The 14,915-nt window shown below is 43.7% G+C and overlaps 1 protein-coding gene across 2 annotated transcripts in view; it reads left to right on the top strand.

The window, feature by feature from the left end:
- Positions 1-14,915, top strand: part of CCDC78 (coiled-coil domain containing 78) — a 25,049-nt gene continuing 10,134 nt past the window's right edge. Inside the window, exons 1-12 of one of the 2 annotated variants that reach the window (XM_026704577.2) lie at positions 1-182; positions 2,363-2,494; positions 2,957-3,043; positions 3,668-3,847; positions 5,182-5,358; positions 6,592-6,645; positions 6,778-6,866; positions 8,572-8,650; positions 9,314-9,439; positions 10,336-10,529; positions 11,403-11,577; positions 14,446-14,486. In XM_026704577.2, the coding sequence (XP_026560362.1) occupies positions 117-182; positions 2,363-2,494; positions 2,957-3,043; positions 3,668-3,847; positions 5,182-5,358; positions 6,592-6,645; positions 6,778-6,866; positions 8,572-8,650; positions 9,314-9,439; positions 10,336-10,529; positions 11,403-11,577; positions 14,446-14,486 (1,400 nt within the window). In that variant the 5' untranslated portion in view covers positions 1-116. Of the gene's footprint in view, positions 183-2,362; positions 2,495-2,956; positions 3,044-3,667; positions 3,848-5,181; positions 5,359-6,591; positions 6,646-6,777; positions 6,867-8,571; positions 8,651-9,313; positions 9,440-10,335; positions 10,530-11,402; positions 11,578-14,445; positions 14,491-14,915 lie in introns of both variants that reach the window. The other variant, XM_087912469.1, reaches the window with a different exon arrangement.

Consider the following 14,915-nt stretch of genomic DNA (forward strand, 5'->3'; position numbering starts at 1 on the left):
TTCACCTGCCAGAACAAGGGGAAAACTTCTTTCCTTGCCATTCAGACAACATTCTTTGGCTCCTGCCTGGATTTTGCTCCATACAGGCAAAGCTTCATCCTCACAGCTAGGACTCCATGGCCAAAGATCCTGAGTACCTTGGCACTTTCCAAGAGCAAGTTCAGTGCCTCACCAATGAAAATGTAAGTGGGTGAAAAAGTTAAGGGTTCAAATAAACGTTTTCTTGTCCTGTTATATTGGTATTACAGTAACCAAGGTCCAGGAAGCAGAGATAGCCAGAACAGTTCTATCGCTTTAAACTCCCATTTCAAAAAGGCCATGGCAGCTAATGTGACTATCTATAATCTTCAAAATAACTCTGCACCATTTGGGGGGAGATCTATCTATCTATCTATCATCTATCTATCTATCTATCTATCTATCTATCTATCTATCTATCTATCTATCTATCTATCATCTATCTATCTATCTATCTATCTATCTATCATCTATCTATCATCTATTTATCTCTCTACTCTATATATCATTGATCATCTCTCTCTCTCTCTTATCTATCTCCAGATTATCTATCTTATGGTATCTATCTATCTATCATCTATTTATGTATTTATGTATCTATCTATCACCTATCTATTTATCTATCTACTCTATATATCATTTATCATCTCTCTCTCTAGATTCTTTCTCTAGATTCTCTCTCTAGATTCTATCTATCTATCTATCTACTCTATATATCATTTATCATCTATCTCTTTCTCTATCTATCTCTAGATTATCTATCTTATGGTATCTTTCTCTCTCTCTCTCCCTCCCTCCCTCCCTCCCTATCTACTCTCTCTCTCTATCATTTATCGTATCTCTCCCTCTCCCTCTCTCTCAGCTGTATCTTCTCCCTAATCCCAAACCAGAGATAATCCACTTGCCACGTTCAAACTTCTTTTCCATGTTCATAAGTTTCCTCCCTACCAGCTCCTTGAATTTCACAGCACAATTGTTGAAAATTGGCAGGGCTACTGGGTGCCCCTGTGAAGCAGGAAATATGAAGAGTGTCTCATGCACCTTATAATTTATTTATATGATGTGCTATAATTTAAAAATGTATCAGGAAGAACAGAGATGACATCCCTTCCCAAAACCCAGAAGGAAAATCCATTCATTGATATTATTGTGATATCCCCTGTGGCTTTAAATTTTTCTTTTGTTCAGTTGTGTCAGAGATGGCCTGGACCAATCCTTCTGGTTTCCTCAACAAGGTTTTTCAGAAATGGTTTGTCTTCCTTCCTACCTAGGGCTGAGAGAGACTGGCCTAAGGGGGACTAGAATTCATGGTCACCCAGTTTCTAACCCGATGACTTGAACTCCTATACCAAACTGGCTCCCCTTTACCTTCAAAAATCTGCAATTCTGAAAGCAAGCATAGCATTTTCTCCTTTAACTTTGCCTTCATCTTCCTCTCCTTTTGCTGATGCTTTTGTATCAATCAAGTTTTAGATTGCATTCTTCTCCTTCTCAAGATCTTGTCCTCCTCCCTCTTTCAGTGCAATTTTGGCCAGATCTGGGACCTCGCCAACACAACTCTCTCTTTCTTTTTACTTACAAAACGTTTGCTAGACCAATACTTGAATACAGCTCATCAGTCTGGAACCCACATTACGTATCTGATATTAATACAGTTGAGAAAGTCCAGAAATATTTCACAAGAAGAATTCTCCACTGCTCTACTCGTTGCAGAATACCTTATGCCACCAGACTTTAAATTCTAGACCTAGACAACCTAGAACTACGCTGCCTTTGGTCCAATCTAAGTATAGTACTTAAAATTATATTGCAATGTCCTACCTGTCAATGAATACTTCAGCTTCAACCATAACAATACAAGAGTACACAATAGATACAAACTCAAGGTAAACCGCACTAAACTTGATTGCATGAAATACGACTTCATCAACAGAGTGGTCAATGTTTGGAATACTCTACCTGACTCTGTGGTTTCTTCCCCAAACCCCCAAAACTTTAACCTTAGACTGTCTACTATTGACCTCACTCCTTTCCCAAGAGGTCCATACGGGACGTGCATAAGCGCACCAACGTGCCTACCGTCCCTGTCCTAATGTTCCCTTTTATTTTTACCCACTTCATGTATTAATAATCATGTTTATACTTGTATTTGTGATCTAATACATGCTTGACAAAATAAATAAATCAAATAATAAAATAAAATAGCCACTCAGGGCCTGAAGTTCACTTGAAAAGCGCCAGTTCTTGGGAGCGTTTTAGGGCACTCTTGTTCTTCTTACTCTGAAAGTTTGCCAGAATGAAAGTCTTCTACAGGAGCACAGAATATCCCTCTTCCCTCACTCAGGTTCAGCTGCAAGATCGAAACGAAAGGCTCTATGGAAAGGTGGGAGAACTGCAGGAGAGGCTGGGACAATTGGCTCTCTCCAAGGCGGACCTGTCCTCCAGGCTGATTCGCAGCGAAGAGGAGAAGCTCAAGGTAACAGGGGGACAAATTTGCTGCTCTGTTGACATCAGCTTTGCAAGGGTGGCCAATTTTCTGCGGAAATACTAAAAAATGTCCTTCGTGCAGAAGGTCACATTCAACAGTTTCTAGGACCACCTACTTCTGGTTTTAAGGGGGCATGTAGGGGACAAATTTGACTGGTGCAGTGGCCTAGGGGTGAAGCTCTTGCCTCGCGATCAGGAGGCTGTGAGTTCGATCCTAGGTAGAGGCAGATATTTTTCTTTCTGGGCACACTGAGAATGTATCTGCTGAACAAAACTCTGCATTGGCGACAAGAAAGGCATCTGGCCAGTAAACAACTCTGCTTCGTTCAGTTGCCCAGACTACACCCCGCAAGGGATTATGGGGTCATTAAAAGGAAATGCAGGGGATCAATTCTTGCTGTTTTTTATCCCCGGGGGGTACAAAGTAAGCTTGATGGATCTGTTTCCATAGATTTCCAAAGACTTTGTTGATTTCCAAATCGAAACCAATAAAAAGAGAGAACAACATGAAGCTGAGAACTTTGAACTGAAGAATCTGGTATGTCATCTTTCATAGGTGATTTAATTATTGCACCTTTATAAACTGATACTTGGTTATTTTTTTACCCCTCATATTTTGTGTCACAGCTGACCTCTGTGTCCACTCCACACATTTCTCCATCCATGATCCAGTTCAGTGGTGGGATTCAAAAATTTTTACTACCAGTTCTGCGGGCGTGGCTTGGCTTGGTGGGTGTGGCTTGGCTTGGTAGGCGTGGCTTGGCTTGGTAGACGTGGCTTGGCTTGGTGGGTGTGGCTTGGTGGGCATGGCAGGGGAAGGATACTGTAAAATCCGCATTCCCTCACCACCCCTCTAACCTGCTTTCCAGCTCCATTCTCCTGTGCAGGGCAACCAAAGGAGACCCAGCCGATCAGCTGGGACTCAGGGGGCGGAGAATAGATGGGGGCGGGGCCAGTCAGAGGTGGGATTTGTCGGTTCTCCGAACTACTCAAAATTTCCACTACCGGTTCTCCAGAACTGGTCAGAACCGGCTGCCTACCACCTCTGATCCAGTTGCATAATGGGAAGTGTGGATTTAACGTGTGTTCTACTTTCCTATTCCCATTCTCGATCCATGCTTATTTCTGACCTGCATTTCTCTCTCTGGATTTACTCCCCCAGATCTTGGACTTGGAGAATCGTATTCTGGAGATTGAGCTCCGTGATGAGAGGACCACTGGGGAACGGGATGCTTTGCAGGAACGCCTGCACACCTTGGAGAATGACCACAAGGAGTTGGGGAACGAGTACCTTGCTTTGAAGAGCAACTACCTTGTGTTGGACAAGGAGCACGAACAGGAGGTATGAGCTGCTCATGAATAATCCTTCACCTGCTTCAGACACTAGGCAGCTATCAGTTTCCAAACACCTAGAAAGACATGTAATGTTTCTTCCAAGCAGGTTATTGTTCTTCACCTATAGACAGAATCTTGCCAAACTGAAGCAGGCCAGCACCTACATAAAGGATATACTTTGAGAGTTACGAGTATCAGGAAGGAGCTTGTCTTCACCCTTTCATACAAACTGTCAGAACTGAGTTGTATGTTACTCCTCTGGAATCAACTCCTTTCTTCCTGGGAATCCAGATGGGAAGGAAGGAAGGAAGGAAGGAAGGAAGGAAGGAAAAAAGGAAGGAAGGAAAAGGGAGATAGGGGAGGGAGGGAGGAAAGAGGGAGATAGAGAAGGAAAGAAGGGAGGAAGGAAGGAAGGAAGGAAGGAAGGAAGGAAGGAAGGAGTGGTGGGATTCAAATTTTTTTTTACTATTGGTTCTGTGGGTGTGGCTTGGTGGGCTTGGCAGAGGAAGGATACTGTAAAATCTCCAATCAGGATTTTCCGGTTCTCCGAACTACTCAAAATTTCTGCTACCAGTTCTCCAGAACTGGTCAGAACCTGCTGAATGCCACCTCCGGAAGGAAGGGAGGGAGGGAGGGAGGAGAAGAGGAAGGAGGGAAGGGGAAGGGAGGGTTGGGAAGGGAAGAGCAAGCTCCCCAAATTAGTGTTTCTTCCAATTAGATTTCTTTATTGTTCCTCGCCCATAGACAGAATCTTGCCAAATTGAAGCAGACTATACCCCACATCAATCACGTACCCTGGAAACAATTAGGGAGGAGCTGTCTTCAACCTCTTTCTCTCACACAAATTATCTGAACTGAGTTGTCTCTTACTCCTCTAGAATTCACACCCTTCCTCCTGGGAATCTGACTCAGTCCATTCCATCAGAGCAACTATCAAACTGGGGAGGAAGAAATCAAGGGGTCAGTGGTGGAAGTGTTGTAATTAGGATCTGAGGCTCGGTGACATATCCAGAGCTGAAGATTTAGATTCAAAGACCATTTGATTGCAAATTGTCTTCATATAAATGCTGGAACGATCATGCTTTTTTTTTTTTAATGCCATAAGAGCGAGTGGTTCTGGAATCGGCAGCATTTCCAGTGGGCATTAAAAACAGGGAACAACATCTTATGGAATAATCAACCCTTGCAAGATTTCAGCAGACTCATCCCTAAGATCCTACATGACCTCACACGAGAACAGTGAACTCTCCAAGATCCCGCGATCTTGTGAAGCTGCAGCTATTTGGGGTGGGCGGATGAGCGGGTGGGATCACTGCATTCATCCACTCTCTCATTTATTAGGTCTCCAAGAACGAAGAACTGAGCAGGGAGTTACTTAACCTGGTTAAGTCCAAGCAGGAGCATCCATACCACCTCCAAACCAAGAGCACGGAGTCCCAGTCTGAAGCAGAAAATCCGCCTGCTGAAGTGAAGCGGGTGCGAACCTTGGTCCATCGCCTCTCTGCCCACAAAGCCAAGGTACCTGCAGTCTTTCTGCCTCTCTTTGCTGTGAACCAAGTGTGATATTTATTGACTTGATCTGCATAGCTGCCCACCTCAACAGTTAAAAATATAAAACAATTAAAACAATTCAGGTAATCCTCAACTATCCCTTAGGCAGCCCAATCCCAAGCCAATAATTTTAGAATAGAGCTACAGTAGCTTGATACCCATGCTTCGCTACGAAACTATGTGGTTGGGCTTAGTTTTGGGGGGAGGAAAATTAAGGGTGGGGGGGAATTCTGCCTCTTCCTACCAGCATCCATCGGTATTCATCTGGCTAGCGTCCTGTCAGTGTGTGAGAGAGTTGAGGGCTGTTTGGAAACTGAGTATTTGCTGTGTGAGCAAGAAGGAGACAGCAAGGAGCCTGGATGTGGCCTAGCTCAACTGTTCTGTACTAAAGCTGGTTGCTGCTGTGAAACTAAAACTGAAACTCCTCTCCTCTGCTTGTGTTTTGCATTTGGAAGAGATTTCTTTTCAGGTGGGGAGGTGGAGCAGAACTCCTTAGCATCAGAGCGTGTTAATAATAATAATATAGGGAATACTCATGCTCTGATAGTCATTTCGAGAAATCCTTTCTTAGTGAGCACCTAGAAGCCAAGAGGAACAGGCGTGCCAAGTTTCAAGTGTGTAGGTTTTACAGTTCTGGAGATTTTGTGATGTGTGAGTGGTATTTTGCTTTTATATATATAGAGCTGGAAGGGACCTTGGAGGTCTTCAGGTCCAGCCCCCTGCTCAAGCAGGAGAACCTATACTATTTCAAATAATTGTCTAGTAACTCTAGTTTCTTCTTGAAAACATCCAGTGATGGAGTGCCCATGATTTCTGGAGGCAAAGCTAAGTCCACTGATTAATTGTCCGCACTGTTATGAAGTTTCTCCTTAGTTCTAGGTTGCTTCTCTCCTTGGTTAGTTTCCATCCATTGTTTCTTGTCCTGCCCTTGGATGCTTTGGAGAATAATTTGACCCCCTCTTCTTTGTGGCCATCCCACAAATACTGGAATACTGCTATTATGTCACCCACTAATTCTTCTTATACTTCACTACATTAATTTTGTAATAATTAAGTTTTACTGTGTTTCTCCTATTTTGTTTCAGAATTTGTTTTCCAAACGGATGAGTGACAGTAATAATATCCTTCAATTGGATTGTAGGGGGGTCCTGTTTTGATTCCATGTATTAACTGCTCCAATGCATGCTTCATTTCTTTTAGCCCGAAGATGTGGTGGCGGCTTCAGAACAGGAACGTCAAAAATTGGAGAAAAGTGTGAGTCGAAGGCCCACTTCATTCCCCAAATTATGGAGTTTATAATCTAAATCAATCAGATTGAAAATATTCAGGATGAAGAGGGATGAAGAGGCATAGCTCTGTCTGAATGATTGTTTTCCCATTCAACAGTTACTTGGAAACCAAGGTCACATCACTGAAGAGATGGAAAAAATGAGAGAAATGTACAATTCCCAGCAACAGAAATTGGAGGAGAGAATGTGAGTAAGATCTCTCCATACCCAAGTCCTACTAAACCAACTGAGTCTGTGTGATTTACAAATTTTTATGGGGTGCTAACATTTTAGCTGTCCAATTGTTTTCATTAAGAAACAGGGGGAAACTGCTGTCCAAAGTAGAAACCTGGAACACTTACACTGTGTCATACATTTCTCCTTCACCCTTTTACAGATACTGGACAACAGCATTTAAAAGCATTTTAAGAAATTCAGGAATTGGAAAGTTCTTATGTATCAAATCAAACCTGTAGCTAAAGGAATTTTCTTTGTTCTGGATTATTTTAGCATATCTAAGGCCTTCTCTTTCTGTCCCAAAGTTTGGCTTGGTCTCTGAAGAAAAGCAGGAAAATATATGATTCACCCAACTCAAGGAGGAGGAGGAGGATCAAAAGGCCATAAAAAGTCAGCATTACAAGGGAAACGAAGCAAGAAGACTTGAATTCAGGACCATGGAGAGCAGCCCTATAGGTGGAAGTGAGAGAGGTTATTCCACCTTTCTCCTGGAGTTATGGATTGAGGTTGGACAACCGATCTTCCTGGAAGTCCATCTCTCAAATATTGCAGCTACTATGCTTTTCCTGCCAGACTCTCCTGGATGTCGAAAATTGGAGATATGATCAGTCGGGTAAAGAAAGCTCATAAGTTGGCTGCACGATTTGGAGATCTATTCCTCCGACTGCAGGCTCCCAATGTGGGCTTCAAAGCAGAGAAGATTGGTTTTGAGTCATGATCGTTGGACATCTCTATTCCAACGACTTGCAAAATGAAGGAACATGTTCACATTTCCATGTGAACGGCAGCCATCTATGTAATTTCTGCCCGTCCATCCCTTGATCTGGTTAAAAAGAGCTGTGGTGGTGCAGTAATTAGAATGCAATATTTCAGGCTAAATCACTGCTCACTCCAGGTGTTCAATTATGAGCGGCTCAAGGTTGACTCATCCTTCCATCATAAAAGGAGGACCCAGATTCTCAGGGACAATAGGCTGACCCTGTAAACCCCTTAGAGAGGGCCATAAAGCACTGTGGTGGTACATAAGTCTAAGTGCTACTGCTATTACTAAAACATACTGCATGAGACAGAAGAAGGAACCAGACTGAACCAGATGTGGACCTCCTTAACCAAGATCATATGAGGGTAGCACATGTCTATGGAGTCATAGACATGTCCCAGAGGTGCTTTTTCAAAAGGCAACTGGATTTTGATGACATTTCGCTTCATGCCCAAGAAGCTTCTTCAGTTCTGACTGAAAGGTGGAGGATGGAAGGAGAAAGGAGAAACCTTCTTGGATGAGAAGTGAAATGTCTTCAAGGAAAAACCAAGAACGTCCAGTTGCCTTTTGAAAATGCACCTCTGGGACAAGAGTTTAGCACCTGCGTACTCAGGACTTCATATGACCCTGAGCTCATAGTTTGGCACTACCTGGAGCTTCCTAGACACCAAACCTTTGGAGGAATGGACTACATCACTGTTTCGGTTTAAGAATAAAATAAGCTTGACACAAGAAAATATATTCCTGCCCCAAATAACAGAAAGTGCCAGAAAAGGAAGGCCTCATGAATTTTCCATAATTGTTCTATCCCCGTATCTACCTAAAAGCATTAAACGGAGCTCCGGGTCCATGAAGAGCAGCTCACCAACAATAAAAGACAAAGTGCAATATTTATATTGTTTTTGGTGTCTCCAGGATCACGATGGGCAAGGAACTGCAGGAGGCCAAGAAAGCAATCCGGCACACGCAGCATAAACTGGCAGAAGAGTCGGCGGTGAGAATCAATCGGTCCTGCTGTGTATGTGACGGGATGGGTAATGGTATGTGGGAATGGCCTTGGGAGACAGGAGGAAGAGTCAGAGACTGGAATCAACTCATAAAACATTTTGTATATACACATTTTATAGTTGTCAACAGAAAGAAAGGAGTTTCAAAGAGTAGGCAGCAGTGTGGAATCGAAAGTACATTCCATTCATATTGTCTTCAGAGACTGATTCGATGACTGAAGCTTCTGCCAGGCAAAAATTTAATTGGAGAGCATGATTGAGGACTCTTGGCTATGGACGTGTTTTGTTGGATGATACACCCAGAGGGGTGGGGGGGAAAGCAGGATCAAGGGTGACAGTGAATTACGTTATCTCAGAGTCAGCTGTGCCCAGGTTAGTGCCGGACGTAGAATGTTACCTTCAAATAAATCCTTGTTAGTTTTGGGAGTGTGGCTCGAGGCTCATGATTTAATTGGAGTAACTGCCAGAATCCTGGCGCCTCCATTATTATTTTATCCATCTGACAAAGAATATCCCAGCACTCCAGATTCAAAGGTGTAAGAGTGTTTGGGAATGTGGAGGTACCACCAGTCTCCATTTCCTTAAAGCAAGTTCCAATTTTGGTCGCAAGTCAAGGACTACCTGTATATTTTTCTCTCTTGGGGCTACAGATATTGCTGTCCTCCCAAGGCCATCTTCAGGAGGTTGAGTCTGAGAATTCCAGGCTACAGTTACAACTCAAGGAGTTGAATGAGGAATATCGTTCGCACCTTGTTCAGTACATCACAGATCTGGCGGTAAGCATTTCTCATTGGTGGGCGGTTCCCGATGCCTCTCTTAACTTGCTTCACCCCATTAAAGCAACCCAAATCAAGAGCAACTCAAACATTGCCAGAGTCAAAAGAAAACCAGCCCAGATTTGGGTGCCATGGAGTAAGTAGGTAACTTATCCCACGTTGCACCGGTTGATCACATTTTGAAAGCCAAACCACCAAGGCACAAATTAGACTGCAGGGAGGGTGGTGGGAATTGGAATATCAGTTTGATGTGGTAGTTAAGGTGCTGGCTTAGAAACCAGGAGATTGTGAGTTCTAGTCCCATCTTAAGCATGAAAGCTGGCTGGGTGACTTCAAGCCAATATTCAGCGACTGGGAGTTCTAGTCCTGCTTTAAGGCATGAAAGTTAAACGGGGTGCCTTTGGGTCAATCCCCAGGAGACTGGGAGTTCTAGTCCCATCTTAGGCATGAAAGCCAGCTGAGTGACCTTGGACCAATCACCAGGAGATGGTGAGATCTAGTCCTGCCTTAGCCATGAAAGCAAAACTGGGTACCTTTGGGCTAATCTCCAGGAGATGGTGAGTTCTAGTCCTGCCTTAGCCATGAAAGCCAGCTGGACAACCTTGGACCAATCGCCAGGAGATGGTGAGTTCTAGTCTTACGTTAGGACTGAAAACTAGCTGGTGACTTTGAGCTAGTCCAACCCACCTCACAGGGTTGTTACGGGGAAAATAGGAGGAAAAGGTATTAAATATATTGTTTGCCTTGAGCCACTTACAAAATAATAAATGTGGGATAAAAATATAATCAACAAACAAATGAAAAAAAACCCGAACAGAGTGAGCTGATGGGTCAAGAAACAGTTAATGCGAGCGTGCCCCGTTCTCTAATCTCACCCAGTGTATTTGTGTTTCAAGGAATACATCGATAGTAAATCATCACCGGCTAAAAAGGAGCCCAGTCAAATGAAGCATTTTGTGGACAGCATGTTGAAAGACATCCGGACTTCCTATAAATCTCGGGAGGAACAGCTGGCTAGAGCTGCCCGCGGTTACAGGAAGCGCATGCAAAATTTGGTCAAGAAGCATGAGGGTCTACTCATTGCCTACAGGTAAGAGAAGGGGCCAAGTTGGAGGACAGCACACCTGAGACCCAAGACTTGGGGATGTTGCGCCTTCTAAAACACTGACTTTGTAGAGTCCTTGATGCTCTCTGAGCTAAGTTGTTTGCTGGCAGACATTTTATTACCCAACTAGGCATCACCATCAGTGCGAGTACTGGGCTTGATCCCTATTTATAGACAATATCTGGCCTTGCTGGGCACTGTACATACTTCTGGAGGGAGTTTATTCCATAGAATGGGGGCTGTTTCAGGAAGGTCCTGCTATCTCAGGCATCTCCCATGGACCTCATCAGGGAAAGGAACTTTCGGCATCACCCCCTGATATCAATGATGGGAGCTGGGTAGGCAAATTAAATTCTGAGATGCAGATGAACAGAGTGGTAGGGACCTTGTAGGTCATCTAGTCCAACCCCCTGCCCAAGCAGGAGACCCTACGCCATTTCTGACCGATGGCAGTCCAGTCTCTTCTTGAAAGCCTCCAGTGATGAAGTTCCCACAACTTCCAAAGGCAACTTCTGTTCTGTTGGTTGATGGTTCTCACTGTCAGAAAATTCCTCATTTCCAGGTTGAATCTCTCCTTGATTAGTTTCCATCCATTGTTCCTTGTCTGGCCTTTGGGTGCTTTGGAAAATAGCTTGACCCCTTCCTCCTCTCTGTGGCAGCCCCTCAAATGTTGGGAGACTGCTATCCTGTCTCCCCTGGTCCTTCTCTTCCCTAGACTAGCCATGCTCAGTTCCTGCAACCGTTCATCGTTCTAGCAAGGTACTGGAAGATGCTTTAGTAACCTTTCTGGTACGCTCTTAAGATCCTTGAAGCTGAGACTGTAGGCCAATGCTCAATAACATGTTTGCTTGATGTTAGGATGCAACGGGAGCAAATCAGGTTGCTGGGCTCCCATGATTTGGATCCTGGCCCACCAGAGCACCATTTCTCCATCACGGATGCTGAATTGCTGACCAATACTGCACAAGAGTTAAACCGGTTGCGGGAAGACAAAGCCAATCTGGAGGGACAACTCTATGAGCTGCAGATGAAGGTGAGTCCACAACGTATTTTTCCCTGGAAGGGGATCCTAGGAGGTGTGGCTGGGAAGGTCAAGCCGTGAACTGACCTGTCCCTCAACCTTATGATTCTTGACGCATGTATCTTTTCTTTTATGTACACTGAGAGCTTACGCACCAAGACAAATTCCTTGTGTGTCTAATCACACTTGGCCAATAAAGAATTCTCTTCTCTTCTCTTCTCTTCTCTTCTCTTCTCTTCTCTTCTCTTCTCTTCTCTTCTCTTCTCTTCTCTTCTCTCTTCTATTCCATTCCATTCCATTCCCATTCTCTTCTCTTCTCTTCTCTTCTCTTCTCTTCTCTTCTCTTCTCTTCTCTTCTCTTCTCTTCTCTTCTCGTCTCTTCTCTTCTCTTCTCTTCTCTTCTCTTCCCTTCCCTTCCCTTCCCTTCCCTTCCCTTCCCTTCCCTTCCCTTCCATTCCATTCCATTCCATTCCATTCCATTCTAATACATTCAACTTTAGGAATGGGCAGGATAAACATAAAGGAATAATTCAGGATAGAGCTGGAAGGGACCTCAGAGGTCTTCTAGTAGTTCAATCCTTGATCAAGCAAGAGGTCCTGGCCTATACCATTCCAGACAAGTGGCTGCATAATCTCTTCTTAAAAGCCTCCAGTGATGAAGCAGCCACAACTTCTGGAGGCAAACTGTTCCACTGGTTAATTGTCCTCACTGCCAGAAGTTTCTTCTTAGTTCCAGGTTGCTTCTCTCCTTGATAAATTTCCATCCATTGTTTCTTGTCTTCTTCTAGACTTCTGGTGCTTTGGAAAATAGTTTGACCCATTCTTCTTTGTGGCAACCCTTCAAATCCTGGAATACCACTATCATTCATGTCCCTCCTAGTCCTTCTTTTCTCTAGTCTAGCCAAACCCAAATCCTGCAACTGTTCTTCATATGTTTCAATCTCCAGGTCTTTAATAATCTTAGTTGCTACCGCTCTTAAAGTCTTAGCTTGGTCTCTTAGAAGGCATCTCAGGCATTTCAGATCTAGGAAGGACATCCAGTTTTTACTTATCATTGCAAGCCTGGTCCATCACACACACCCCACCCTGTTAAGAGGTTTCCAGCAAGTTTCCCAACTCTCTTCATTTCATGTCAGACATAAATTCAAGATAAGACTTGCTGGATCAAAGCAGCATTGTTTTCAACAGGATCAGCTGGAACACTTTACAAAAAAGAATATGAAACTTTAAGTCATGCACATTGTTATCCTCCCACACCTGTTGTTCAGAGGTACCCTACATCTAAAGGTTTTGAAATGCAATTTTAGATATCATACACCACCTGTCATATTCTGTAGGAGTTTGACTCTATTATCATACGTAACTATTTATAAATCTCCCCATTACCACTTCCAAAATTAAATCAAGAAAGCTGGCCCCGTGATTATTTCTTCTCTTATTGAAAATTAAGACCTCTTTGAAGACATAACTGGAACAGGCGGCAGGTTTTTTTTCTTTTAAAAAGTCTTTTCTGAGTTGAGTTTATTTAACTTAAGACATAACCATGGTGTCTTCTTGGGCGAGAGTAGAGAAGCTATCTTCTGGTTTCCTTTGCCTTCTCTTTTCAACTTTTCAATCTAGTCCACTGCCTTGGGACTTCCTGAAGATCTTCTATCCAAATACCAACCAGATTTAGCCTTACATCACTTTCTGACCTCAGCCAAGGTCAACCATAGCGGGTCATCTGCTGCCAACCTCTTTTCAAGTTGTGCTCTGCGCTTCGAGTCGAAAGTTACATTGTGTTGGGCAAAACTGCCAACTCATTAAAACACCCATGTCTGTTTCTAAGTTCACATGGCTGCTTCAATGAATCACCCCATACTTGTACTCTTCTACAGTTGTCAGAATCAGATCTAAAGCATTGCCTTGCACAACTTTGGGTGGCCCTGATGAAAAAAAAAAGAGCATTCTGGTTCTGAGAATTTGGGGGACTCATAATCACAAGTATTCTACTCTGGAGGAGAAGGCTTGGAATCAATATTCCATAGTCCAAAATGGATCTTTTCTTTGATGGCCTTTGCATTAATAAGAATGGACTTAGATTTAACCCCAATGGGCTTAGATTTAATCTGCTCCAAAGGCGGAAGAGGAAAAAAAAAACTCTTGGGTATATGACTTCATCCAACTTAAGTTTGCAAGCTACGTTTTATGACTTGGTGTGTTGGGCGGACCTCACTAATCAGAGTTGATTCAACAAACCATGGTTGAACTCATCATCAATCTTGCAAAAAGTCTTTCCAATGTGTTTTGGCCCAATTCTGAAGCAGTGCAATTTGGCATAATGGTGAATCCGCTGGACTAGAAGCCGGGCGACTGGGAATTCTAGTTCCATCTTAAGACATGAAAGCCAGTTGATGACTTTGGGGGGGCAGTTCCCTTCTCTCTCGGTCTCAACCCAACCCACCTCACAGCAGAGGCAGTATTCAACAGGTTCCGACAAGTTCTAGGGAACCAGGAGAAGAAATTTTGAGTCGTTCAGAGAACTGGCCAATGCCACCTCTGACTGGCTCCGCCCCCATCTATTCTCCACCTCCCAAGTCCCAGCTGATTGGCTGGGTCTTCTTTGGTTGCCCTGCAGAGGAGAATGGAGCTGGAAAGCAGGTTAGTGGGTGTGGGGAGGGAATGGGGATTTTGCAGTAACCTTCCCGTGCCATGCCCACCAAGCCATGCTCACAGAACCAGAAGTAAACAAAAATGGAATTCCACCACTGCCTCATAGGGTTATTTTGAGGAAAACAGCAGGGGAGATCACTGTGCGCCTCTTAAGTTGTTCAAAAATAAAGGCAGGGCATCGATCTAATCTCAAATTCATTGTTTTTTCCGCTGTTTCTGTTGCTTTAGGTAAAACTAAGTGAAAAAATGATCTCTGGAACAGCTTCTCAGTGAGTACGTCTCCCTCTCCGTAGGATTTACATGAATTCAAATCTTTATTACAGCCAAAAGCCAGAGAGAAAAGACATAACTGAAAAACCGAACAGCGAAGCTATCATTAAGCAAAAGTAATACAGGTAGTTCTTGACTTACGACCTCAACGGAGCCCAAGGTTCCTGTTGCTAAGCAGGACAGTTGTTCAGTGAACTCTGCCCCATTTTATGACCTTGCTTGCCAGTTGTTAAGCAAACCCCTGCAGTAGTTGAGCTAATAACCCGGTTGTTAAGTGAATCTGGCTTCCCCAATGACTTCGCTTGTCAGAAGGTCACAAAAGGGGATCCCATGACCCCAGGAGACTGCAACCGTCATAAATACGAGTCCGTTGCCAGAAATCTGAGTTCTGATCACCTGACCATGGGGATGCTGCAATGGTCGTAAGT

Source organism: Pseudonaja textilis, chromosome 14, assembly GCF_049901715.1.
Source record: "Pseudonaja textilis isolate UNSWEBS1 chromosome 14, rPseTex1.2, whole genome shotgun sequence".
Classification (NCBI taxonomy): Eukaryota; Metazoa; Chordata; class Lepidosauria; order Squamata; family Elapidae; genus Pseudonaja; species Pseudonaja textilis.